This window comes from Hoplias malabaricus, chromosome X1, assembly GCF_029633855.1.
Source record: "Hoplias malabaricus isolate fHopMal1 chromosome X1, fHopMal1.hap1, whole genome shotgun sequence".
Lineage (NCBI taxonomy): Eukaryota > Metazoa > Chordata > Actinopteri > Characiformes > Erythrinidae > Hoplias > Hoplias malabaricus.
The window spans coordinates 19,193,336-19,219,047 of record NC_089818.1 but is presented as its reverse complement, the minus strand read 5'-3'; the positions used below and the strand labels follow the sequence as shown (position 1 = coordinate 19,219,047).

Sequence of the window (25,712 nt, the reverse complement as noted above, 5' to 3'; positions counted from 1 at the left end):
TTAGCATTGACATTACACACCGCACATTCCGGCTGGCCTGGGACTTTACTTTCTATTACAAACCGTTATGTTCACTCTTTTTGCGCTGTGAAAAAAACAAACGAGTTGTTTGGGTAATACATGCGATTTATTTTACAGCTGTGCCAGTTTTGTAAGTCTTTGTCGTGTTTGGCCGCATAGCGACGGACAAGTACTCGGCGTTATAGCGGTTAGCCGCCGCTTCTCCCTCGGAGTTTAAACGTAATGCTTTGGGATTAGCTCCATAACCTTCACCTTCCCCAACATTGTATCGATTTCACTTTGCATTTTTTGAAATATGGATTTTTTAAAAGTTCTAATATCCTAGCTCGAAATAAGTTCTTCTTTTGTTTAATTAGTTGAGCTGTTAATTGGAAATTCCGACTTGTTATGCCAAATGTAGAGATATCCAATAACGAGAAAATATCCAGGATAAAGTTTGTGGAAATACGTCGTTACTTCGACGTAGCAAGTTAATATTCTGAGAGTGTAAGTCGTTGTTTTGACGCAGTGAACTTATATATTTGGGATGTCAATGTTTTGCTTATACACTTGAAGAGGTATCATAGCATTTCTGCTCTGTCTTAAGCGAGAAAATTCAGACAGCCAGGGTTTATTACATCATAAACCCAAGGAACCAATCCTGTGTTTCTGCAGAGCTTTCGAGCTGTAAGTTAGTGGTGGATGCGTTGCTAAATGAAGGCGAAGGTGTACTGTTACATCTAAGCAGTTTCTAAGGCTTTGGGGAACTTTTTGTCTGGTTTGTTTGTAATTTTGATATTTAAAGGTTTAAAAAATGACTGCAGGGGGACTTTTAAGTGATTGCCCTTTATACTATAGTTTATGTAAACATGTATTTCGAGATGCTAATTAAATATTTTAATATATTGCAGACATTTCTTCCACATAGTTCAAGTGTTGAGATGCTAAGTCATTCATTTGATATTCCATGGAAGTATTTTGACATCATTGAAGTCATCATTTTGATGCAATAATGAAATAACTGAAAATGCGACATGCAGGTTGGCTCAATGCTAACACAGCTTGTTCAAACACCAAATCAAGTAGTTTACATTTAAAAGTCAGAATTTAATGTAGTATATGAGCATTGTTTTTAAATGTACTGGCTACTTCCCAGTCCATAGAAGCAAAGCTGCAGAAATGACTGTTTCTGTTCTAATATCTGTTGTGAAAATACAGACAGTGTAAATGTGTTTACAACGAGCAGACACCCTTCTGTTGACTGTTGTATTTACTTTTCATTTACTTCAGAAGGGTACTTCTTCACAAAGTAGAGTCTCTCATTTAGTCAAATGCCCAAAAATGATGATTAGTATTTACACAGTTCACACAGCTCTAGGGGGAAAAAAAGTTGTTTTTTTGAGTATCAGTCACATTCAGGCAAATAAAAAACAAAACATCAGAATTGAGCACAACAGTGTTTGTTTGCCTCTGATGAATGCAATTCTATATATATATATATATATATATATATATATATATATATATATATATATATAATATATACACACACACAGAGGGGTCCTCGACTTACGACGTTGATCCGTTCCTACGTCGCATCGTAAACCGATTTTCGGTGTAAGTCGGAACATACGTACGTACTGTACGTAAATAACATACTGTGAGCACTTATCCTATCCTAACACCTATCCTCCTCGGTCCCGAGCCGCGTAACGGTGTGTTCTTCCGCCACGCACACGAAACACGAAGTTCACGTTACGACGTTTACGACGCAAAACCACAGTAGACCCGTAATGCTGTATGCTTAGAAATGTTAGCTTATGTTGCACACCTTTTTTCAACTGTTTTTTTACACTTGTAATTATTGTTTTCCCTGTTGCAGGTACCTTGGGTTTGAACACTGGTTGTGGTTTCCTATGGTGATTAGAAATACGTGATCATCTTGAAGAATCTACAACAAAACTTACCAAAGATGCGCTTGCCCTCCTTGTGCTGGACCTACACTTACAGTTTTGCTCTCAGACTGTGAAGATGTGTCTAAGTTTGATTTGCTCAATGCTCTAGAGATCACATTGTGCAGAGGGAACAGGCTGCAGGCCCAAGGCCGGATCCTCCGCTCTGAAACTGATTTGTTTGTGGTGAATATGTTGTCAGAGATGAATAAGGGTCCTGTCATACCAAATGTAGGCTAATAGCAGCCTGACTGAGATTGGACTAAGTCTTTTGAGCACAAAAAACAGGAGTTTTGTTTATTTTTTTTTTGTTTGTTTTTTTTTTTTTTTATTTTTTTTCCCCCCCTCTCTCCCCTTACAATTTTTTTTAATTTATTCTCCTATTTTTTTGCACTGGACCTCCCTGGCTGCTCTCCCAGTGGAAACTCTGCTGTGCCCTGCCTCCCCCCACCCCCTAGTACTACTGCCACTCATGTTTACAGTCTCTCTGCATCTGAGCCTGTTTGAAAGCAGTGCTGTTTCTGCCCTTGCTCGGGCATGAATCATCTCTGATGCTCATCTATTGGGTACTTCATCTCCCCCCTACCCCCAGTAAGAAGTGACCTCCCAGGGACAAACCTCACTCTACGGTAGAAACTGGTGGCCAGCAGTGGTCAACTTGCACCAGCGTGTACTGAGTGAGAGGGGGGGGGGTAAAAGGGCGGGGGTCAGGAGAGAAGATGAGCGTCGGTGAGCTTCAGCATCTGGACTACCTAACTGAGAATGAGCTTATGGGCATGGACACTTTCATCCATCGCATTGACTCAACTGAGGTCATTTACCAGCCGCGGCGCAAGCGCGCCAAGCTGATCGGAAAGTACCTGATGGGAGACCTGCTGGGCGAGGGCTCCTATGGCAAGGTGAAGGAGATGCTGGACTCAGAGACTTTGTGCCGGAGAGCCGTGAAGATCCTCAAGAAGAAGAAGCTCAGGAGGATCCCAAATGGAGAGGCCAATGTGAAAAAGTGAGTACAGCACTGAGCACATTTTTGAGCTTGCTTGATATCATTCTTTCCTGGCTTTTTCTTTATTTGATTAACTTTTTTACTTCCATTTTGTCAATCAGTTCTTTCTTTCTCTTCCTCTCTAACTTTTTCTGTCTCTCCCTCTATCCTTTTTATCTCTCTCTCTCTCTCTCACACACACACACTCATTAGTTTTGACATCATTCTGTCAATCTTTCAATCCCTCTTCCCTTATGTTTTTCAAGTTACTGCAGTCTGCTACTTGGTGGCTGCACTGTTTCTAAAAAAAAAAAATCACATTTCAGCACTTCTATCACAACAGGACAATTATGCTGTCTGTTACAGGAGAAAATGTGAAGTAGGAAGGTGACACAATTCACACGTTATTTTCCCCAAAGCAAGTTACTGGACCAGACCTGAGCTGTTATTTCATAATAGTCTTTAGCCAGCTTTGTGTCTGGCATGTCTCTGTGAATATAATCTCTCAACTTTGTGTTTAGACTTATAGAAGCTGATAGGGATTGACCACATATTATACAGCATATGCACTGAATGTGTGATTCAGTTATAATCCAAAATCTGAATGAGCAATAAGTAGATTTGTTTTTCTAATTGCTGAAGTATTCAGAAAAGTGATTAGCGTTGGAGGGCAGGAAGTACACGGTTGTCCACTGGCTGGGAAAATGCCTTTATTTGAGCAGTTTATTATTGCAGTGCAGTAACCTGCAATGGTGATTAGAGGGACAGACAAGCAAATATAAAACTGCTTAGACCATGTCTGCCACTGAAAGAGTTCTTTTCCCATGTCTTTTTAATCTCTTACACTGCCACAGTTTAATATGCTGACATTTTGATGACAAAATCCATTATTATAGAGCTAATTATTGGTTTAAAAATAATATAACATTGCTACGTGTAAAATAGTGTAACACATTTGTTGGAACTTATAAACACCTTAAATCATCAGACAGTCGACGTGATTGGTCACTTCCCTTTGCCAAGTAATCTAGTCTTGTATTTAATTATTTATTTGGGATTATTCACAAGCCGTATATTGTGACGCTTCCATTTAATTCAAAGGCTTTTTCTTCAAAAGCCAGAGAATTCTTTTTTTAGGCCTGCTCATGATTTATTTCCTGAGGTTTGTGATGTCTTTTTAGTCCCTTCTCTTTTTGTGAAGAGCTATTTGATTATTTTATTTAATCACATCATGCAGCTTAATTAAAACGCTGCAGTGTGGAGCCTCAGGGTGAATCTTTATATAGCACTGAGGCTTTGGACCTACATTCGAAATCCTCTTTTGCTCATATTTGTGTGTGTTCCCTGTTTATCTGTATCGTCTCTCAGACAAGGAGAGTTGCTCAAGGACTGTTGAGAGATAGTGTGCACTGTTTTGTTTTTGGTAGGTGGTCTAAGCCGTGGATGAGCTGATCCAGGCTTTGGGTTTTTGTTTTTATTTATTTATTTATTTATTTATTTATTTACTGTTTCCTATACCTAATTGGTTGGTACATAGTGTCAGAGAGCAATGCACTGTTAAGATAATCAACTGACACTTACAGCATAGCTTTAACCTTTTTTATGTGTATTTGTTTGATATACTCAAATACACATTAGATGTTCTCCCCGTGTCCACGTGGGTTTCCTCCGGGTGACTGTCTGTGAGGAGTGTGGTGTGCTCTCCCTGTGTCTGTGTGGGTTTCCTCCGGGTGACTGTCTGTGAGGGGTGTGGTGTGTTCTCCCTGTGTCCGCGTGGGTTTCCTCCGGGTGACTGTCTGTGAGGAGTGTGGTGTGTTCTCTCTGTGTCTGCGTGGGTTTCCTCCGGGTGCTCTGGTTTCCTCCCACAGTCCAAAAACACACGCTGGTAGGTGGATTGGCGACTCAAAAGTGTCTATAGGTGTGAATGTGTGTGTTCCCCCTGTGAAGGACTGGCGCCCCCTCCAGGATGTATTCCCACCGTGCGCTCAATGATTCCAGGTAGGCTCTGGACCCACGGCGACCCTGAACTGGATAAGGGTTACAGATAATGAATGAACACCAATATTCCAGAGGATTTCTAAAATTGCTCTGTTAAAATTTTTTGTAATAACCAAGCCTAATTAACAATGACTTCTCTGATAAATATCAGATACTTGTGTAAGTGTAGAGTGCTGCACAATGTGGCCATTCACATCCAGTATATGCTGTTTGTTTGTTTTTTTACAGCTTCAGCAGTCTTTTTATGCTTTCATCCACAGTAAAACCTCTGAACAAAATGTAAGATGCAGGTTACCAGGTATCTGACATTTGACTGCAGTATTTTTTGCTGGATACAAAATATTGTTTTGAAGGAATATTACCAAAATATGTAAAAGCAATCAATGAATCTCTATCTGGAGAGGTGTATTTGTCTAAGCTTCACTCGGTCATAGGGAGATTCAGAGTTCAATCAAGTGTGATGCCTCAGATAAATATGAGGGAGTTAGTCCAATAGAGCACACTCCCATTGGGTGAGTAAGATGGCCCTCCCTCTTCTCATCACTCAGTGTGATGCTAGCCAGGGCAGATGTCTGTTAGCTATCATTACAGAAATGAGTAGTATCGTTCTCCTATCAAGTTGTGCTGTACTCACTAACTTGGGTACCGTAGGTATTCTATTATTCCAAACTGTGATCTAGTGATATGAACCAGTATCATCTGGTTCAGAGTCAAAGGCAGAATGAGCGGGAAGAAGTGGAAAGAAGCATGTGCCCTTCCCTTGGCCTTATATGGGCTCTGATGAGATACCATAGTAGTCTCCTCATTCACAGCAGCAATTAGAATTCCTCTTTTAGAGACTGCATGCCCTGACTGGCACACACAAACACTCTCACACGTACAAACATGCGTATACACATTTTGGAGAGGAAGTGGATTGCTCCTGTTCCCATAGTCATGTCTGAGGAATGCCAAGGGGGAGCAGAGCTTCTAGCCTTGACCAGAATGATTGAGGTCAGTAGACTAGGGCAAGGGAGGGAGATTATATTTCTTACCTGAACTTCTCAGGAAGTTTTTTTTTTTGAAAATGGCAAGTGAGAAGAATGTATTTGTCCAGAGTGCCATCAACGAAAAAGCAGTACAAAAGCATACGCATCAGTTTGTTCTGTGCTTGGGGGAAAATACTGTATCAAAAAGTACATGGTTTAGACGGTTTCAATTGATAGATTTTGATGGTGGTGATTGTTAACGTAGCTTTAAATTATTATTATAAAAATTGTAGTTTATTATAATACTGTGCAACAGTTACCAAAAAATGACAGCAGAGTGGTGTGTCATTTTGAATTACTATTTTACTATACGCACAAGGGAAGGGTGATATCCACATTTTTCATACCGTCAAAATATTATCGCGGTGTACGGTATTACCGTGAGGAGCGGGTGCTCTGTCAGGCTGCGCTTAGCCTTATATCTGTGAGCACAAAGTCAAGTGAATGTAGCTACCACAGGGTTTGACGATTAAAAAGCTTTTTCTGAGAGAGCAAATTTCAGCAACTGGTGCTGAAGCAACAGAAAAGTTAAAAAAAAAAAATAGTAAAATAAGGCAGTGTACACTGTTAAGAAGCACAGCTGGTGCTAACAGGCACTTGTGGTTTAGCACACCACAGCAGATTTTTCATTGAACTGAGGCTCAAAACACACATTTTGAAGATAAAGACATGTACCTAAGAGCACAAAGTTGAGTGAAGGATTTTCTGAGAGTTTTGTCTGTTTACAGTTTTCTTCCTCTCTCTTTTAACCCAAACTCTGTGCTGCGGTGTGCTATTGTGCTTTGTTCTTTTCTCCACACGTTTTCAGACTGTGACATCAGCAGTCATTGAGCTCCAACAGCGCCCCCTCCCTGTGGCTCTCTTAAATGCACATCAACACTTTAACCGACTTTTAAAGACACAACAAATCTGACACACCTCACACACGTCATAAATTCCGCCCACATTTTTAAATACCACGGTATTATCGTTATACCGCCCAACCTTAATACACACACAAGCTTTTAAACTTATTCACACACCTAATAGATTGCTACCTGTCACTGTTTCCTGCCTTTTTCTCTTTCCACTTTATTATCAGTTACACGAAGAGACAGGGCTCACTAATAGACACAAATCAACACCTCCCCTTTCCCCTTGTGACTATTTTTGGATTGTGGAAATGGAATCTACATTGAGAACTGTGAATACATCTGCTTGAGTTCTTTGTCTCGTTATTTTTTGAAAAATCTATTACATACTTGAATATTTAACAGAACATTAGGATCTATATTATATACAACCTGCTGTTTTCTTTCTACTGAGTATTTGTCAGTTTTGCAGGTCTTTCTTGTGTCTTCTCATTGCTGTACGAGTAAAGGTTCATTTATTATTCTGCCTGCCAACACCTTCTGATTTGCCACTCTTTTGCGAACCTGAATTTATTATTACACTGTTGAAGCACAAAGAAGCCGTAGCTGTATATGTGAGTTACGTTGTTTATGTGGTAAGAGGATAGGCTGCTTTTCACTCATGATTTGGACATGCCATTTTCAACAGTCGTATGAAATTTTGCTGCTCTGATATTTGATGTACACCTTCTGAGTATTTATTACACATTTTCTGTGCCACTGTAGAACCCTTGTATACTAATCTCGGATCTTATTGTCAGTCTGCCATTATTGAATTAATTAATTTCTACCTGTTGCCTTTCTGCCTTTTTGTGATTTCAGCTGTAGGGTTTTAAGGCATTATTAACAAACAAAAACAAAACGGATCTAATGACAAACTGCTTTTCAGACACAGTATGATTACTGTGATTCAAACACAAACATTCTCAGATTGTCCTTCACTTTAATGGATTATTTCATAAGGAGGAAACATAACTCGCTGTCAGTCAGCAGGGTTGTTTGGTGCTTTGAATGATAGTTTACATTCCTCTGCTTGTCTCTTGATCATGTTGATGTAAAAATCATAACATTTAGAATTGGGCTAAATTTTAGATCTGAGTGATACTCCAGCCAAGTATATTTACTTAAAATATGTACAGGGTGTGTGACAAGTCACAGAGCACCATTTTATTTATTTAATTTTTGATTATGCTACATGACCACTTTCCCATTGTGGGGGGTGGGACGGCTTGCTCTACATCCAAGATGGCGGCCAAGTTCCAGACAGCCTAAAAATATGCTCACTCACACATTACTTGCTGGGGTATTTGGATAAAAGGGTGTTCTGTGACCTTTGACTCACGCTGTATAATACAGGAATTAAAATCTCCTTAAAGCTTTCATTTAATTCATGTTAATTTTGTAATTATCTGAAATGCTTTGGGGCGTCACGGTGGCGCAGCAGGTAGTGTCGCAGTCACACAGCTCCAGGGGCCTGGAGGTTTTGGGTTCGATTCCCGCTCCGGGTGACTGTCTTTGAGGAGTGTGGTGTGTTCTTCCTGTGTCTGTGTGGGTTTCCTCTGGGTGCTCTGGTGTCCTCCCACAGTCCAAAAACACACGTTGGACTTAAAGCCTGAACTGGATAAACTGTTACAGATGAATGAATGAATGAATGAAATGCTTTGTTTTTATTGTTCTGTCTCTTTTTGCTGATTTGTCTTTCTTAGACTACTCAGTTTCTTATTAAACTGACATTTCAATTATTTTATGTTCAAATATATCTTTCTCAGATTAAAACTGTCAACCAGACCAAACTGAACATTTTGGTTTCAAAACAAAAGGCCTTGTTTTTTCAAGTCTGTGAAGACTCGGGTAAAGCTGGTGGATTAGTGCTGGTTTTGCGACTCTTATGAGGATGTGATTTAGTAAAATAGATGTAAAAGCTCTAAAAGCAAAGCAGAGGTTTGGTGCTTACTGTTGCACTGTATTAGCCATTTAAGGATTGTTTTCTCTCCTCAAGGTGTTCTACTGTGCATTCGTGTAAATTAGGAAATTATACCACATGAACCTAAGAACAATACCAGCAAATCACTAATGAGAATTAAAATATATTCAGTTCTCTTGATCATTCAGGGCTTCTGCATGCAATGACTGAAGAAGGCACTTGAAACCAAGGTTATCGTTAACATCCTCAATATCTTTGTATAAAGACACTGGGCAGATTGCAACATCACAGTATGATTACTCTGCTGAATGGGTGCAGTTACATAAATGTATAGACTAGGGCTGTTGTGATACCTTGGTTGACATGTGGGATGTTCCACAGTATGATTACACTGCCCCATGTGCTGTTACATAAACGTATACTGGCGCTGTGATTACTTTAAAGAAGAATACATTAGTGGACATGTGGTATTTCCACATGGTCTACTTTAAGACAGGGCATTATGAATGGATTTGCTGCATGATTGCCTGTGAATGCTGCAGAGAACGTTCAGGATTTGCCAGCCTGCTCAAACTGGCAACAGAAGTTTGTAGAACTTACAGGAATTAAGACTGTGTATGTGGTTTGGCCAGCTGAAATATCTCTTTAAGACACTAAGCTCTACTGTCGCTAAACAAAACAGAAAGCATCGTGTCAGCGGGCAAAACCTAAGGGGCTTAGTTTGAACAGAGTACAGTTTAAACATGGTTGCATCTAAATGAGACTTGACGTTCTTGCAGCGGCGCTCTAAATGTGGCCTTTTCACTCAATTTGCGTGTACACACACACACACACACACACACAAACATGTCTCCTCTCTCATTTATGTCCCCACACAGTCATTCATCATCTAAAGAGGTTTTCTCAGACCCCCTGGGATATTTCTTAAATGGTTTTAATTGCATCAGATATCGGCTTAATATGAGCTTTGATTTGTACCGTTTGAACTAATTAAACAAAAAAAAAAATCTTGAATTAATGAATATCAATGATATTTTAACAACACCCTTGGCTGCTGTTCTTGGTATAGACTGATTTTAGCACTGCGTTAAATCACAGTGAATGGTAGTGATAGACAGAAACATAACTGGGCCAATTGTTCAGTCAGGACCAGTCTCTGTGTGAAGAACAAAGCCATGATTCCTATGTCTTAGTTTTAGGCAGGAATTTAATTTAATGTTTGTTTTAATGTGTTCTTTCCTTAGGGAGATTCAGCTGCTACGAAGACTACAGCATAAAAATGTGATCCAGTTGGTGGATGTGTTGTACAATGAAGAGAAGCAGAAAATATATCCTTTATTGTGTTTCCTGCTAAGTCTCTCTTCCCCTCACCTTCTGACGCAAATGTGATCTCATTGCTTTTCTCTTTTTCTCTCTCTCTCTTTTTCTCTTTCTCTCTCTCTTTTTCTCTTTTTCTCTCTTCCTCTCTCTCTTTTTCTCTCTTTCTCTCTCTTTTTCTCTCTCTCTCTTTTTCTCTTTTTCTCTCTTTCTCTTTTTCTCTCTCTCTTTTTCTCTCTCTCTCTCTGCTTCCTGAAGTATGTAGTCACACAGGAGTTTGAGATTCTGTTATTTATATACACTTACTTTACCTCAAACTTACTTTAAAATGCCCTCGCCTGAAGGTAGCATGTCAGTGAGCTGTTACTATCTAGAAACAGCTCTTACATCAGAATGACTGGTGAGCAAAGTGGTAAGCATAATATACGCTGAAAATGCATTTCCTCTTAAATAAACACTGTCTGCATTAGGTACCTGACAGGCAAAAACTGCAGAGACTCTTAATGAGGCTTAATGAGATCTGTGAAATTCAGAATTAACCAGTTAATTAATAAGTTAAGTCAGGGTGAGTGGTTATTGAAGTTACTTTAATATAGCAATGCCCTATATTTTAGTACAAAATAGGCTGAGAGAGCTTATAAAATACAGAACAATACTTTTCTTGTGGGTGTTTTAATAATAGGGAGGACCATGTAAGAGGATATTGTATTTAGACACTGCTGCTAATATCAGGCTACAGATTGCATGGCATGGTCAAAGAAAGGATTAAGCTGTAGAATGGTTTACATAAATTGACTGACCTATCTCTTTCAGGTCTCTGTTATGATAGTTTTTTTTTATTATGCAGTCAGTTCTGACAGTGGGATATGTAGTGAAGATTGGAACATGTTCTGTGCAATGAACCACTAAGAGCTGCCTCAGGCAAGTCATAATTAGAATTATAGGATAACAATAAATGATTAAAACCTATTCTGTTAACGCTTCATTAAAAGGACTAGCCTCTAATTATAAAGGCCCATGCCTTGTTTTTCTGTTTTAGTATTTTTTTTTTATTTGTTCTCAGAAAGGTCTGCTTGCACTTTTGCTCAGCAAGTATTTACCAAAGGTTAATTTTTATACAGACAACAGCTGCATTAAATTATGCTGATAACAGTGTCTTGCTGGGGAAATCCTATATCATTTATAACCAGACCCTGCTACAGAACTTTACATCAGAAACGTTTGTATTGTCTCTTGGTTTATTAAAAACCATGCTCCTGTGTGTGTTGAGTTTTTTCCATTCTTTTTGGCAATACTCACAGTTCCCTTGTTCACAGTTCTCTGGATATTCGCGCTCACCTCAAATCATAAGCTACAGCTATTCAGTTATGCAGTGCTGTAGATTCACTCCAAGGTTTTTGCTTGTTTTCTCTGTTTAAATTTTGTTACACACCACAATGGCTCCAATTCTTCTTTGACTACACGACACGTATATGGTAATGGAGTACTGCGTTTGTGGCATGCAAGAGATGTTGGACAGTGTTCCCGAGAAAAGGTTTCCAGTATTTCAAGCTCACGGGTAAGATGCCTCTCAATACAGCTGAACATAGCTTAAGTACAGTTTTTTAAATTAACAGAGATATGTAGAATTTGTTTGTGTTTTTGTTTATCATTGTCTTCTGTTATTATTCATGCAATTTGTAAAACATCATGAAACAAATCACTAACTTGGTTCATTATTGAAAATATTTATGTAGCTGTTCTTGTTGTGTCTCAGGTACTTTTGCCAGCTCTTGGATGGCCTTGAATATTTGCACAGCCAGGGAATCGTTCACAAAGACATTAAACCAGGGAATTTGCTGCTGACCACAGATGGGGCTCTAAAGATCTCAGACTTGGGCGTAGCAGAGGTGAGATTAATGATATTGCGGTGGATGGATACTGATCATAGATCATCCTGAAAGGGTACCCACTGCTTGGTTGACCTTTCGAATGGGGAACTAAATGATCATCATTGGGGACAAAGTAGCTTAATGTCTAACATTTGAGCTAAGATGTGTAATCCACACAGTGCTAATTTGCTGCTAATTGGTGTCCATGCTGCCAGAAGTCCTCCAGAAGAAGAATCTTTATTCTCCCACTCATATGAGTCATTCCCCCACCATAAGCATTTTGCATTTATGTCACAAAGTGGGACACTTGTCTACCCTGCTGAAGTCAGATTGAGGTTTGTTGATCATTTTCTGCCCTCTGCCCTAGGCTCTTCACCCGTTTGCAGAGGACGACACATGCCGCACAAGTCAGGGCTCACCAGCATTCCAGCCGCCAGAGATCGCCAATGGCCTGGACACTTTTTCAGGGTTTAAAGTGGACATCTGGTCTGCTGGTGTCACACTGTGAGTAGAAGAAAAGGAATGGTGGGCAGTGAACCTACCTCTGCAGCTATATTTTTCTTAGCCACTGTATGTTGTGCTGCTAATTATTTCAACAAAGTTTTATAACAATTATTATAATCATGAAAAAAAGATTGATTTAACAAACAGTGCAGAGCCTTTTGAGTATTCAAAAATGTGAACTTAACTGCAAGAGTTTTTATTTACAATTACGGAATGTATAGTTTTAGTTGTAAAACATGAGACATTTTCAGTGCTGCTGTAAAATGGGCAATGACTATTTAATCGTTGAATACTAGATTTTATTTATAACCTGAAGTATTCAATTAAAGTGAGACCTGTTGACAAACCTGGAGCACTCTGAAATACCTCAGTATACAGGGTTTTATTTGACTCAGTCAAGCACACTAAATGTTACTATACATAGACTTTAAATTGTCTAATGTTAAGAATGTGGGGTGTTATTTAAACCTAAAACAAGCCTTCATTGTTATGTGCTTTCTGCAAATTTGTATTCATGCTTATCCGAGAACAGATAAAATCAGAGAACAAAGGCAGTGACCTGCAGATGACTTTTGACGAATATATCCACTACTGAAAACCAAACAAGACACAGCACACCCAACTGTCTAAATACTAGTGTTTCAAACCCTGACTACGCTGTCTCTATTTATAGAACATCTACACCACCTGAAGATGATTTTTAATTTTATTTTTTATTTATTTATTTTTTTTAGAAAAGAACTAAGTATATTTGCAGTGTCCCAGCTAAACTGTGTAGTCTCAAAATGTATAAGAATGGTTATGTTGATGTAATACTACAACATATTGTTATACAAATACATTTCTTAGTTTTCATGCAAAAGATTGATTGTGAAAATGTCTTTGACGATTTGAAAACATTGACAATGCAGGCAACGTAAGCAGGAAATTGTTGATGTCACCAGAAACGTTGCAAAACCTATGCTGGAATATTTATTTATTTTAAAACGAACCCAACGATTACAATATTTAAAAAAAAAAAAAAAAATGTATACACTTGCAGTTGTTGCAGAACATTAATGGAAATGGCAGAAATTTGTTACATAACCATAACAATGACACAACCATCTTGACTGATCCGTAGCACTACATCATCATTCTTTTCTTCCTCACAGATACAATATAACGACGAGCCTGTACCCATTTGAGGGGGATAACATCTATAAGCTATTTGAAAACATTGGCAAGGGAGATTACTCTATTCCAGAAGAGTGTGGCCCGCTGCTGACAGACCTTTTGAAAGGTAATGCAGACTGTTGACATCAGCTCCAAACAATGTAGTTCCCTGTCAATTGTGATATATTGTTTTAGAAGGTGTGTTATACCTCAGCTAGACATGAGTTAGTCTATATAGAAAAAATTAATGTTCATATGGGTTATGAGGGAGAGAGGTTAACAGTGCTTTATGGACAGTCCAAAGGTTTTATATTAATACTGTCTTAAAGAAAGCCTTTTTTTTTTTTTTTTTTTAAATAAAAAAAGTCCAGCAAGCAATTATTAAATGTAACCACATTTGTATGTTAGAGGGGCTATTTGAGTATGACATTTAAATTTGGTGAGTAGTTATTGATGTGAATATAGTTGTTTTATGAAAAGCTTTAACATAATTTGTCATTTCTCAGTAGAAATCAGCAGCAATATGGCTGCATCCACAAATGCTAGTTAAATTTCAAAAAACACAAAAATGAAACCATATATAAAGAGAATCTAGAAATACTGTAGGCGTCTCTGGGCCTGAGCTCATTTAAGATAAATGTGAAGTGGAAAAACATCGCTGTGCACATGCCATCGGTGACATGCACATCTGTGAAAGTGATATTTGGAGCAACATGTTGCCATCCAGACAAAGTCTTTTACTTTGAAGCCCTGGCTTACATCAGTAAGGCAAGGTCAATCCATATTCTGCATGGATTATGACAGTATGGCTCCATAGTAAAGAGTCTGGGTGCTAAACTAGACCAGACCCATCACTCGCCACCCACTGAAAAACAGTAGAGGCATTATGCGGAAGAAAAAAAACACTAATGAAACCCCTACATTTTTAAGCAGCTGAAATCCTAGAATAATTGAGAGTGGAAAAACTTTTCACTTTTAAAACTACAGCTATTGGTCTCCTTGGTTCCCAAACATTTTAAAAGGAGAGGTGATGCAAAACAGTGGTAAACATGTCCTTGGCCTAGCTTTTTTTAGAATGTGTTGTTGGCATCAAAGTAAAAATGGGCAAATACTTTGCAAAAATATAATAAATGTTCTTATTTCTTTGTACTATTTCAATTAAATATAGGGTTTAAATGAGTTACACAACTTTGTATTTCCATTTTGCGCCATGTCCCAACATTTTTGGAAATGGGGTTTGCAAGTTGAATGTTCTGTATTCTGTTCCATATTTTGATATTTAATCAAAGTACATGTGGAATAGTAAAACAGAACTAAACTCCTCTAAAACTCTGACTGCTGTTTTTTAAGTTTCCCATTTAATGAGTTGGATAAAGCCCAGCCTAGTCCATGTGTAGATGAAACTGGCTGCAGTTTTCTTGGTTTGTGCAGCAGATGGTGCTGTGCCATCACGTTACTGTTTGAGTATTCTCTGCCTCTGTAGGTTTCCAGAAAGCCTCTTGGTGGAGATTTAACTCTAAGTAGCTGAAACCTAAAGATGAGTTCTGAGATCTATGTAGATATAATGTGAATGTTCATATATGTAGTGAAACTTATTTTGGAAACCATTCAGTTTCAGCTTAAAGGAATATTTAAACTAAAACTACTATCCTCTTCAATGAAAGCTTCACTTGCTGACATTTATCAGCCTTTTTTTCTCTCTTTATATATTTCAAATATTTTGCCATCTTTACCATGTTATACCTTACTTTTTCTCTTTCTTTCTCTGTTTCTTTTATATTCTCTCCACAATTTTTTGTTTCATTTATTTTTCATTTCTTTCTTTATTTCTTGTTCTATTCTTTCTCCATTCATTTCTTTCTTGCTCTCTTTTATCTATTGTTCCTCTCTTTCATCCCCTGACTTAAAACCTCCCCAGGATTTCTTGTTCACTCTCTCTTTTGCTCGTTCAATATCACCCCAGCCCATCCCGCACTTATCCACTCACTGCGGAAAGTAGCCAAAGGCTCCTTCACTCTGATAATTCATCCAAGTCCATGCACCTGCAGCTCTGATTGCTTTCTGAAAGCATATGTTCTTCTAGTAGATTTATTATAGGATCTTCTCTCATATTCGTTTTTTTTGTTTCCCCCCCCCCAGGAATGCTAGAATATGATCCTGTGAAGAGATTCTCAATACAGCAAATTAGGCAACACAAGTAAGTCTGCACATTTCAGAGAAGTACAAGTGTAAAGAGACATCTCCTTCTCTTATTTTCTCAAATTTCAAAGCATAAATATAAGAAACGTACTGTAACACCACTTGGCGATGAATACTACCAGCACTTAAACACACTTCAAGGGGATCTCCTTTTAAGAAGAAGGGATTGTAGTGGCTCATAAAGCTAGGACGGGAAATACAGTAACAAATTTAATTGTGTGAGCGGAGCAGCTGTGTAGTGATGCCATTCATATTGTGCGCTGGAATGATGGGTGGAAAAAATAGAGGGGGAAAGAATGGGTTAGGAAATAGTGTGGCAAGGATAGAAGGAAGGAGTGGGAGCATATCATAATGTGGAAAAGAGAAAAAAGGAGGGAAAACAGCTCAAGATTATACTGAGGTGGGGAGGCATAGGAAAGCAAGATGTAAAATGTGGGAGAGGAATGGAGCAAAGGAAGCTAGGTAGGAGGAGAGGAGATTAAACAGAGTGAGAGAAAGAAGGGAGAAGTGGGAGAACAGAGAGGCTGGTAAAGAGGAGTTCAGAATAAGCATGTCAGTTCAGAGAGCAAGCGAGCGAGAACCTGTCACATTCCCCAAAATGAGGTCTTATGTGGCTGTAAAGCTGCACTTATGGTTAATAATGAGTCAGGTGACAGATTCCCAGGCAGTATTACAGATCAACCAGGACATTAATTTTGCACTGGAGCTATGAAGCTAATGTATGCCAATTAGCATTAGCTATTAGCTCTAAACTTAGCACTGTTCATAATCATGCCTGAATCTTCACACATGGATCTAAACATAATCTAAACCCTGAAAATATGATTATTTTTTATGCTGCACTTCTAAATATTTTTAAGCACTAATTTAGCTCTTTTTGCAGTTTGTCAGTGCTCATTGAGTCAAACATACACATGCACACCTTTATTGTAATTTTTACTGTCAACTGTTAGTGGCGGAGGAAAGAGTGAATGTTTACGGGTCAAAGGACCTTAAAGAGGGGAAAAGTAAAGGAAAAGGAGAACAGGGCCAAGCAAAGAAAGAAATACAACATGTAATTTAGACGTAACACGACTGTTCTGTAAACAAGCTAATATGTGTATGTTCTAAATAATCCATCTTCTAAAAACAGAAAAATAACGATATATTTCTATTGTGTTCTTCTCCTCCAACGCAGTACTTTGGATTTATGAGTATTAGCTCTTTGCCAAATAGTCCAGTCTGGATGGTCCCATTATTATCATTTCCCTCTAACTAAAAGTACCTCATCCGAGGTTCTTCACCCACTCCTCAACAACCAAACAGGACCCAAACCTTTTCTGTTTCCGACTCTAGTAGGTTTAAGACAGGTCAACAAGGGCTGGAGTAGGATAATTGCTTGAAAAACAAACGTTAATTCTGCCTTGCATATCTGTTTCGAGAACTTATCTTTTTTTCCCCTCTTATTTTACGTGATTTAGTTGGGTAAGGAAGAAACACTCTCCCTCTGAACCACCTGTGCCCATCCCACCCAGCGCAGAGACCCGCGACGTCTGGAGGAGCATGACCGTGGTGCCCTACCTGGAGGATCTCCATGGTTACGGTGAGGACGTGGAGGAGGATGAGCTGTTTGATGGAGAGGATGACATCATCTATACTCAGGACTTCACAGTGCCAGGTAGAGAAGCTGTGTGTGTACATTAACTAGCACAGAACCTAGAGGTGTAAACGTGCAGCTTTAAAAATGTTGAGAAAACGTCTGCCATAATGTTTGAGCCAACATACAAGTCTCACTCTCTGTTCACATCTAATGCGGTGGCTTCCCTTACAAGAATTAAGCCCAGTCCAGGACGTTATCCTCCTTTTAGTGGAACAATTGTACAACTGTAGGACTACAAATTAAAAGCACAAGATTCATATATTGGGAATGCTCAAGGCCTAAATTGTATTTGCATGACCTTCCACAGGCCATGTTGGACAGGAGGAGGAGGAAGAGCCCGCCCCGGAGCGGAGCTGTGCAGTGGCGAAGCCGGTTTGTGTGAATGGGACAGAGACCGGGGCTCTGAAGCCCAAATCAGAGAGGCGCTCCAGCTCCTCCTCCAATCCATCACGGAAGGGACTGTCCACCGCCAGCAAGATCCGCAAACTCTCCACCTGCAAACAACAATGACCCTGCCCCTTCCCCTTCACCTCCACACCTGCCTCTTACTCTGTACAGGTGAGCTCAAAGGGGAAGGAGCTTGTTAAGCCTCATTCACGTGGTGTATATTTCTCTGAAGATACAACACTAGTATTTTTAAGTTTTGATTGTTTACATCCTAAAATGCCTAAACAAATAAACTGTTATAAACAAATGAATTTCAATCCTTGTCAATTCTGCTCATACACACATGGGGGAATGGGAGGGGCTGTAGTGTAGGAAACGGCTCGTTTGATGTTCTGATTTCTAAGGTATTTAAAAATCAATTCAGCATGTAGCCTTTAAAAAGCTACAGTAGCCTTCAACGCATTTAAACCTTTGACAAAATGTTAAACACCGGCTCCACGCTGCCTCTGATGGCATGTAAAATAGACATCTCTTTGGCTTTTAAATACGGGACAGTTTCACGTTAGTCAGAAGGCCATTTTGCATGTTTAATATTCCAATCTACCCGTTTTTAACTTCCTTGACTACTCAAAGCCTCTTTACTCGTGCCTACTGCAGGGCACTCTATAATTTGGTGAAATAAGACTTGGCAGTAGCACTGGGTTAATCGTAGAATCGCTATCAAGCCTGAGACACGAACCTCAATGTGCAAAAGTGGTAGCCGACTTCTTTTGTCTGAATTCTGAATGGCTCTCACAGCTGGTACCCTGGCTGCAGAGCCTGAATCGCTCCGCTGGTTTGTATTTTCTCCACAACTCGCTGTCTGGAACTGCTTTCCTCTGCGAGTTCCTCACAACACCGAAAACGTCCCGGTTGGTTCCAGAAATCAGTGGGGGCCCGGTGAGAGCCAGCATGGCTGATTAAAAACATGTGAACATCCACACCAAAGTGTGAGCTTTTCAGAAGCATTGTGACACAAACTTTGAATATTTAGTTTGAATTAATTGAGAAGGTGGAGGCTGTCCAGGCTATTGAGTCATTTTTGGCTGTCTGGGCAAATGACTTTGAGAGCAGTTTGAGGGTGAATGTATGTAGTGATGGTGACTCGTCAGCACTGGTGTTGTGGAGGTGGTGGTGAGTGTCCTGCTGTAACATTTCCTGCCTGATGAGTTGATCACACTTGTACACTCAATGTGTATCCCATGAAAGCAGCCCTCTGTGGTTAAGATGCAAATATGAAGCCTTCTGCAGGTGTGTGTGGGGGTGTGTGTGTGTGTGTGCAGACAAGACAAAAAAGGCATGCGTGTACAGAGTTGGGAAATGGATGTTCTAAATGGGATGTAATTGCTAAGTACTAGGAATTCACTCAAGTTTTAAGCCTAAAATGATACGTTTTCCAGCCAAAACTGTTGAAAATATTGAATAATTAGAAGATACCATAGGTTCCCTTCACTCCTGTCAGACAATTTGGACAGAGCTGTAGTCCTGGATCATGCTAAACATGGTCTACAAGTTGGGTATTGTAGTTTTCCGACTAAAGGAAAACAATGAAAATGACTGACTGCAGTGTGTAAAATTAGGGCATTAATGAACCAGGCGAAGTGCAGCTGCGAAATGTGTTTTTATATAAGACACGATTGCAAAAGGGGTGAGCTAAAGTGAGTGAGAGAGAGTCACAATAAATGAAAAGCAGGGTGCTACACTGGACTATAGCCTCTCTCACACTGATGAGCTACAGCAGCACCAAGTCGTGATGACTCACTCCCTCACCATACAACACTCTCCCTCCTTTTCTCTTTTTCCCCCTCCCATTTTCTCCCTCTCTCTCTCTGTCATCCCCTCTGCATGCCCCTTCTCCCTCCTGTCGTTTCCCCCAGGGTTTCTCCCGTAGGCGGGGGTGTTGGGGAGACTGCGTGGGCTCCATTCTGATTCCTCTCACACTGCAGAGAGGCAGAGTATTAACGCGGTTACGTGTTTAGCTGGTGATGACTCAGACCCTTCACATAGTGATAAAAGGTGGTGGTGGGAGTGAGAGAGAAATAAGGGGCGGGAGAAAGGCAGGGTTTCATCACTGAGTCCTGCATCACCAATGGCCAGGCTAAATATAGGATCCAGAAATCGCTTTCATATTTTTGCACCATACCGGATCGGGCCAGTTGGGTTTGATCTGAGCAGTTTTGCAGGTGGTGACCAAGAAATTAGGCGACTTTAAAAAGAGGGGGAGAAAACAAGCAAAGGTTTGAATGTTGCTTTGAGCGCATTATCCCAAGGAATAGTCATAAATAATGACGACTGTTTATTTGAACATGGTGCACAGACAGCATACGCCAACCAGCACACGCTAATAAAGGAGTTTTCCAGTGTATACTGACCCAATCTCTCTCTGCTGTCTGTAGCATCCTGATGGTTACTGCAGGGAGTCATTTTGATGCGTTTTTCTGTTTGCAGTCGCACAACAACCCATAGAGTGGGGTGCCTGTATGTTGATGTTATCAAACCCCTTGTATCACTGTTTACAGCCATGATTATCACCATATGGCATAATGCAGCATTTTTCAGCCCAGTCACTGTAGTGTAACATTTTTTTTCCCCCTCCCCTACCAAACTGAGGAAAAGAAAACCTACGATTATAGATGTCCAGATGTTAAATGACATTGGAATAGAACAACAGTTAATGTTTCTTCCCCAAATAAAAAGTATATGTAAATAGATGGCACTATAAAAAATTGCTGTAAATTTACAGCGAGTCTGCTACAGTAATTTACTGTAAATCGCAGTATTTACAGTAAATTATTGTATTACTCAATTACAGTAATATGCTGTAAATTTGAAATACAGTAGTGTTCCTGTAAAAATACAGTAAATGACTGGGAACTCTGCTGTCAGTATTTTACTGTAAATCGCAGTATTTACAGTAAATTATTGTATTATTCAATTACAGTAATATGCTGTAAATTTGAAATACAGTAGTGTTCCTGTAAAAATACAGTAAATGACTGGGAACTCTGCTGTCAGTATTTTACTGTAAAATTTACAAAATTTTTTACAGTGTGTTCATTCAATGTAAATTACAGATGCAGCAGGTGGAGATAAGGTTCAAATACCGTAGTGTTATATTTAATACGAGTTTTACGATGTAACATTGAGTCTTTCTCTGTGGTCATGCTTGGGTGATAATGATTATCATAATTATGAATGGACAGTTCATCTTAAAGCTATTACCATAAAGTGCTGGTAATGATTTCTCTGTGCTCTGTTACAGGTTTGTTATTTTTCCCGTCCTCTCTTTTGGATTCCCAGCCATGAATACCACAGTTCCTGACACACTTTGCAATGGACTTTGAACCCTAACGGAAACGTTGCCAGGAAGTGTGGAGTTTTTTCTTTCTTTCTTTGCTTTTTTTGTGCACTTACTTTCCCTGGAAAGGACGGACTAAGTTGGGAATGCTGTAAGGAGGAAACTCCTGTCTTTTTCCTTAAATTAATAAATTCATTCTCATTCTCTCTCTCTCTCTCTCTGCCCTATCTTTTAGTTCTTTCTCACTGTAGTTCTCCTCACTCTGTTTCTACATCCATGGGTTCTGCCACAAATCTCAACCCCCCCCAAAAAAAACGTGGCCTGGTTTTGTACCCCCTCTCATCGCGCTGGGCAGCTGGTGCCCATCAAATCTGACCTGTTTAGTTCATTAGATGATCTTTTAATTTTAGTAATTAGTTGCAGGTTAAGATGCACTTTCACTTATGTAAAAGAATGACAAAAATGATAAAAGATATCAGTCATTATTATAGAAGCTATGGTGAGAATGCTAATGAAAATAATACCCACATGAAAAAAATCTGCATGCTGTGAAGAAATTTGGGGGGAAAAGGAGTCTCTGATCTGATCAGTGCAAGGCAAAAGTTACTGACACCTGCTCAATGCAGTATGTCTTGGTTATGGTTTTTGTTTATTTTGTTTTGCTTTTTTCATTAGCTTTTTTTTGCCCCCCTCCAACAAATATATATTTTTTTTATTATTATTTATATAAAACATCCCAACTGAACCAAAGTGTGGTAGTCCTGTGTGTTTGTTGCTGCTTTGATGCCGGTCAGTTTTCCACTGGCCAATGGTATCCCAGTAAACAATCAGCCGTTGATTCAACGTTGAAATAACGTAATGACTGCCATCTAATCAAGGTTCTCTTAAGGTTGAAAATGAAAATTGAAGAGACGTCCAAACACAGACATTGAAAAGACGACTATTAGACGTATTTTGGACGTCCATTGACGTTATTAATTGGTCCCGAAATAAATTACTTGTTACTTGTATAAAACGCGTTTTGGACGTCCGCTGATGTTATCGATTGGTCACCACTTAACCAACTTATTAAGATGGATTTTGAACGTCTAGGGACGTTCCTTGTTTACTGGGATATTATCACACTTTTTACCAAACAGTTGTCATGCCACCATCACATAAAAATATGTCAAACCTAAGTACAGGAGGTCATCGGGTTACATCAATTCCGAGTTACGATGTTTCGTGGTTACGACACATCTCCCATTTACTGTAAAGTCTTGTTTCGACTTAAGTGGTTTTGCGTCGTAACGTGAACTTCGTGTTTGGTGTGCGCGGCGGAAGAATACACGGTTACGCGGCTCGGGACCGAGGAGGATAGGTGTTAGGATAGGATAAGTGCTTACAGGATGTTATTAGCGTACAGTATGTACGTATGTTCCGACTTACACCGAAAATCGTGTTAAGACGCGACGTAGGAACGGATCAACGTCGTGAGTCGAGGACCCCCTGTACAGTGTAAATCCCTAAAGAATCCTTTATTAGCAGTGTTGAGGCATTTATAAAAACACATGTAAACGTTTAGCCAATCCACGGTGTGGCCAACAATTTGGGGACATAATCTAAAATGACTTTTCCTTTGCCCCCTAGTTGCTGCCACAATTGCTTCTGTCCTTCTGGAACAGCTTTACAGTAGAGGCTGGAATGTGATGTGAGGATTTGATGGATAATTAGATTTGGATCACTCAAACTCATCTCAAAGGTACTGAATGGTGGCTTCATTATTAAAATAAAAACGTAGTTTCACAGCCCGGGACAGGATGGGGATTATTTCAACACGTGTCATTGAGCAGGGTGACCTTTAGCTCATGTGCAGCAGCTGCAGAGTTCTGCATTCACAGTGAGTGGACGTAAAAGGAGCTGAACAAACAGATTTTTTAGGGTGGTTTACAAAGGTTTTGGACATACTATGTTTAATACTGAGTAAACAAACAAATGTTGATGTTTCTCCATGAACTGGTGTTTTTTATATCGAGGGGAAGGCTTTTTTGCTCCATTTGTTTTGTGCTCCAAAGACACCAGTTATGCCACTGCTGCGCTGACTCACCCTGGTTTTGATCCCTGTGACGGCCCACAGGGGATGAGGAGCTGCTCCTTTCACGACTCAGGTTCTGCTGCAGTGAACACACACTTACACTTATGACCGATCCGCGATCAGAAGGGCAGAGGGCCAGGCAGAGCCTCCACAGCACTGTGTCAGGAGTGTTAATGCTTCCCTCTCGAGCCCACACGTTACTGCATGAAAGCAGGCTGTGTGCATACATCATCTCACACTTGCCTCAAACCATGTCAAGCTGTTAAATAATCTGAAGTAGACTCGCTTTCTGACACTGACTAAAAAAGACTAAGGATTTCACATACAGTGGATCCAAAAATAGAATTTGGAAATTGAAGTAATACTTAGAAATGTGTTAAATTCATTGTGTCAGGAAAACATCAAGCAGAGGAACTTTTATTTTCAGACTCTCAATTAAGCATTTTTCCTCTTGCACAACATTTGCGTATAAAATGCTTTTGCAAAAGTAATTTATCCCAAAAACAATTCTAGACTGATGACTATACATTGTTTTACAGTAGCCTTCCCAGTAAACATTTAGCCGTTGATTCAACGTTGAAATAACGTAATGACTGCCGTCTAATCAACGTTCTCTTAAGGTTGAAAATGAAAGTTGAAGAGACGTCCAAACACAGACGTTGAAAAGACGACTATTAGACGTGTTTTGGACGTCCATTGACGTTATGAATTGGTCCCGAAATAAATTACTTGTATAAAACGCATTTTGGACGTCCACTGACGTTATCGATTGGTCACCACTTAACTAACTAATTAAGATGGATTTTGGACGTCCATTGACGTTTAAAATAGGGGGACAGATTGGACAAGATGGACAGATAAAACGTGCGGCTTGCTAACTTAAATAGCAGAAGCCAACACAAGCAGCATATTTGTTTTGGACGTCCATTGACGTTTAAAATATGTCCTTGACGGACAGGCTACTTTTAGACCTATTTTGAACGTCCAGGGATGTTCCTTGTTTACTGGGTTATCACTTTCAAGTTAGTTATTTTACAGTCAATCTGAGGTACTAAAGTGTTTTTTTTTTCTGGAACATGTTACTCTCTGTAATATTAAATATTTCATTAGGGCATAACGGTAGTTTGAGCTAGTCATCTTGAAGCTAGTCAGCACTGTCTCAGAGACCACAAAATGGTTGGCGTGATGGTTAGAAGTATAACTGTAATCTTTAATATTGCATGGAGACCGCACTGATATCCACGTGTCAGTGGTGGCTCAGTAAAATCTGATTGTTAACACCTGACATGTGTTTGTTGCAAATCAAATGTCTCATACAGATAAGCTCCTAAAGTCAGCCCACAAGTGACAATTACCCTGTTGAAGGGCACCTGAAATTCTCTTGGTCGCTGCAAAGACAGTGCAATTTATAGCCAGAACACCCACGCTGGAAACCCTGTTCCTCATCAAAGGAGAATGGAGAAGCTTGAATAGCTGTCAGATCCGGGGCAGTGTCGGAATAAGATGAGTTACTGACCTTAGGAACTAAAGATGGGTTGAGGAGTAATGTAACCTTTGAGTCATATGCATCAGAGTGCAAGCAAGATGGACAGATAAAGCGTGGGGCTCGCTAACTTAAATAGCAGAAGCCAACACAAGCAGCATATTTGTTTTAAAAAAGGGAAGGTTCATCTCCCTTTGTTCCAGCAGCTTCAAGAGTCCATTTTGGATCGTAGAGAAGAAACCAAACTCTCATAAGCCCATCTGACATGCTGAAGTTTCAACCCAGTAAATATTTTTCTTTAAAAACCAACTGCCTCCATCCAGTATATTTTGTAAAAATCAATCAATAAATAAATTAAAAAGCTAATTAATCATCTTCACTCACACCATTATTCAAACACATGCCTACTAGGAACCCAAAACTGGCTCCTGTATGTTATTTCAACCGGTAAGTGCTGTTTCTTTGTATGCTAGCTTGCTGCAAAAAAGTATGCTAGCTCAGGGTTAGCTCACCATGACATCTAAGCTAGCAGGGTGTGGCCCAATGTAGAGCATAAGCTGGGGGTAGCTTGCCATTATAGGTAAGCTTAAAGAGGGCTGTCAAGTCATGATGCTAATTAGTTATAAGAGACAAGTAGACTCATCTGTGAGCAATAAATGAGCTAGCTAGTGGTATTTAAAGCAAATGAAAGGTAGTCAGGCTTGGAAGCTAACAGAATATGGATTCAGCCACTCCCAAATCATGATTGTGTTTGGTTAAGTGTGTGATACCTGCTTCTCTTTTTATTCAGTTGAGAGAACGTAAAATTAAAACTGTATACATTGTCATTTCCTGTTATTAACTCATAGTGCGTTGCCCTTATAAAGTGACAAGGTCGTTAGCACAAAAGAAAAGAGAAAATTTAAATATTTAGTTATCAGAGCTTTACAAATAAGCCCCTGAACAAAAAAAGTAGGAATTCATAACCATTTA

At 39.5% G+C, this 25,712-nt stretch overlaps 1 protein-coding gene across 1 annotated transcript; it reads left to right on the top strand.

Annotated features, from left to right (window-relative positions):
- Positions 1–2,289: 2,289 nt before the first annotated feature.
- Positions 2,290–21,910, top strand: LOC136675689 (serine/threonine-protein kinase STK11-like). The gene is made up of 10 exons (XM_066652394.1): positions 2,290–2,955; positions 10,019–10,102; positions 11,560–11,649; positions 11,848–11,980; positions 12,330–12,466; positions 13,621–13,748; positions 15,761–15,818; positions 17,281–17,477; positions 17,767–18,017; positions 21,148–21,910. The coding sequence occupies exons 1-9, from the start codon at positions 2,672–2,674 to the stop codon at positions 17,967–17,969; spliced, it is 1,314 nt and encodes a 437-aa protein (XP_066508491.1). The 5' UTR covers positions 2,290–2,671; the 3' UTR covers positions 17,970–18,017; positions 21,148–21,910.
- Positions 21,911–25,712: the final 3,802 nt, after the last annotated feature.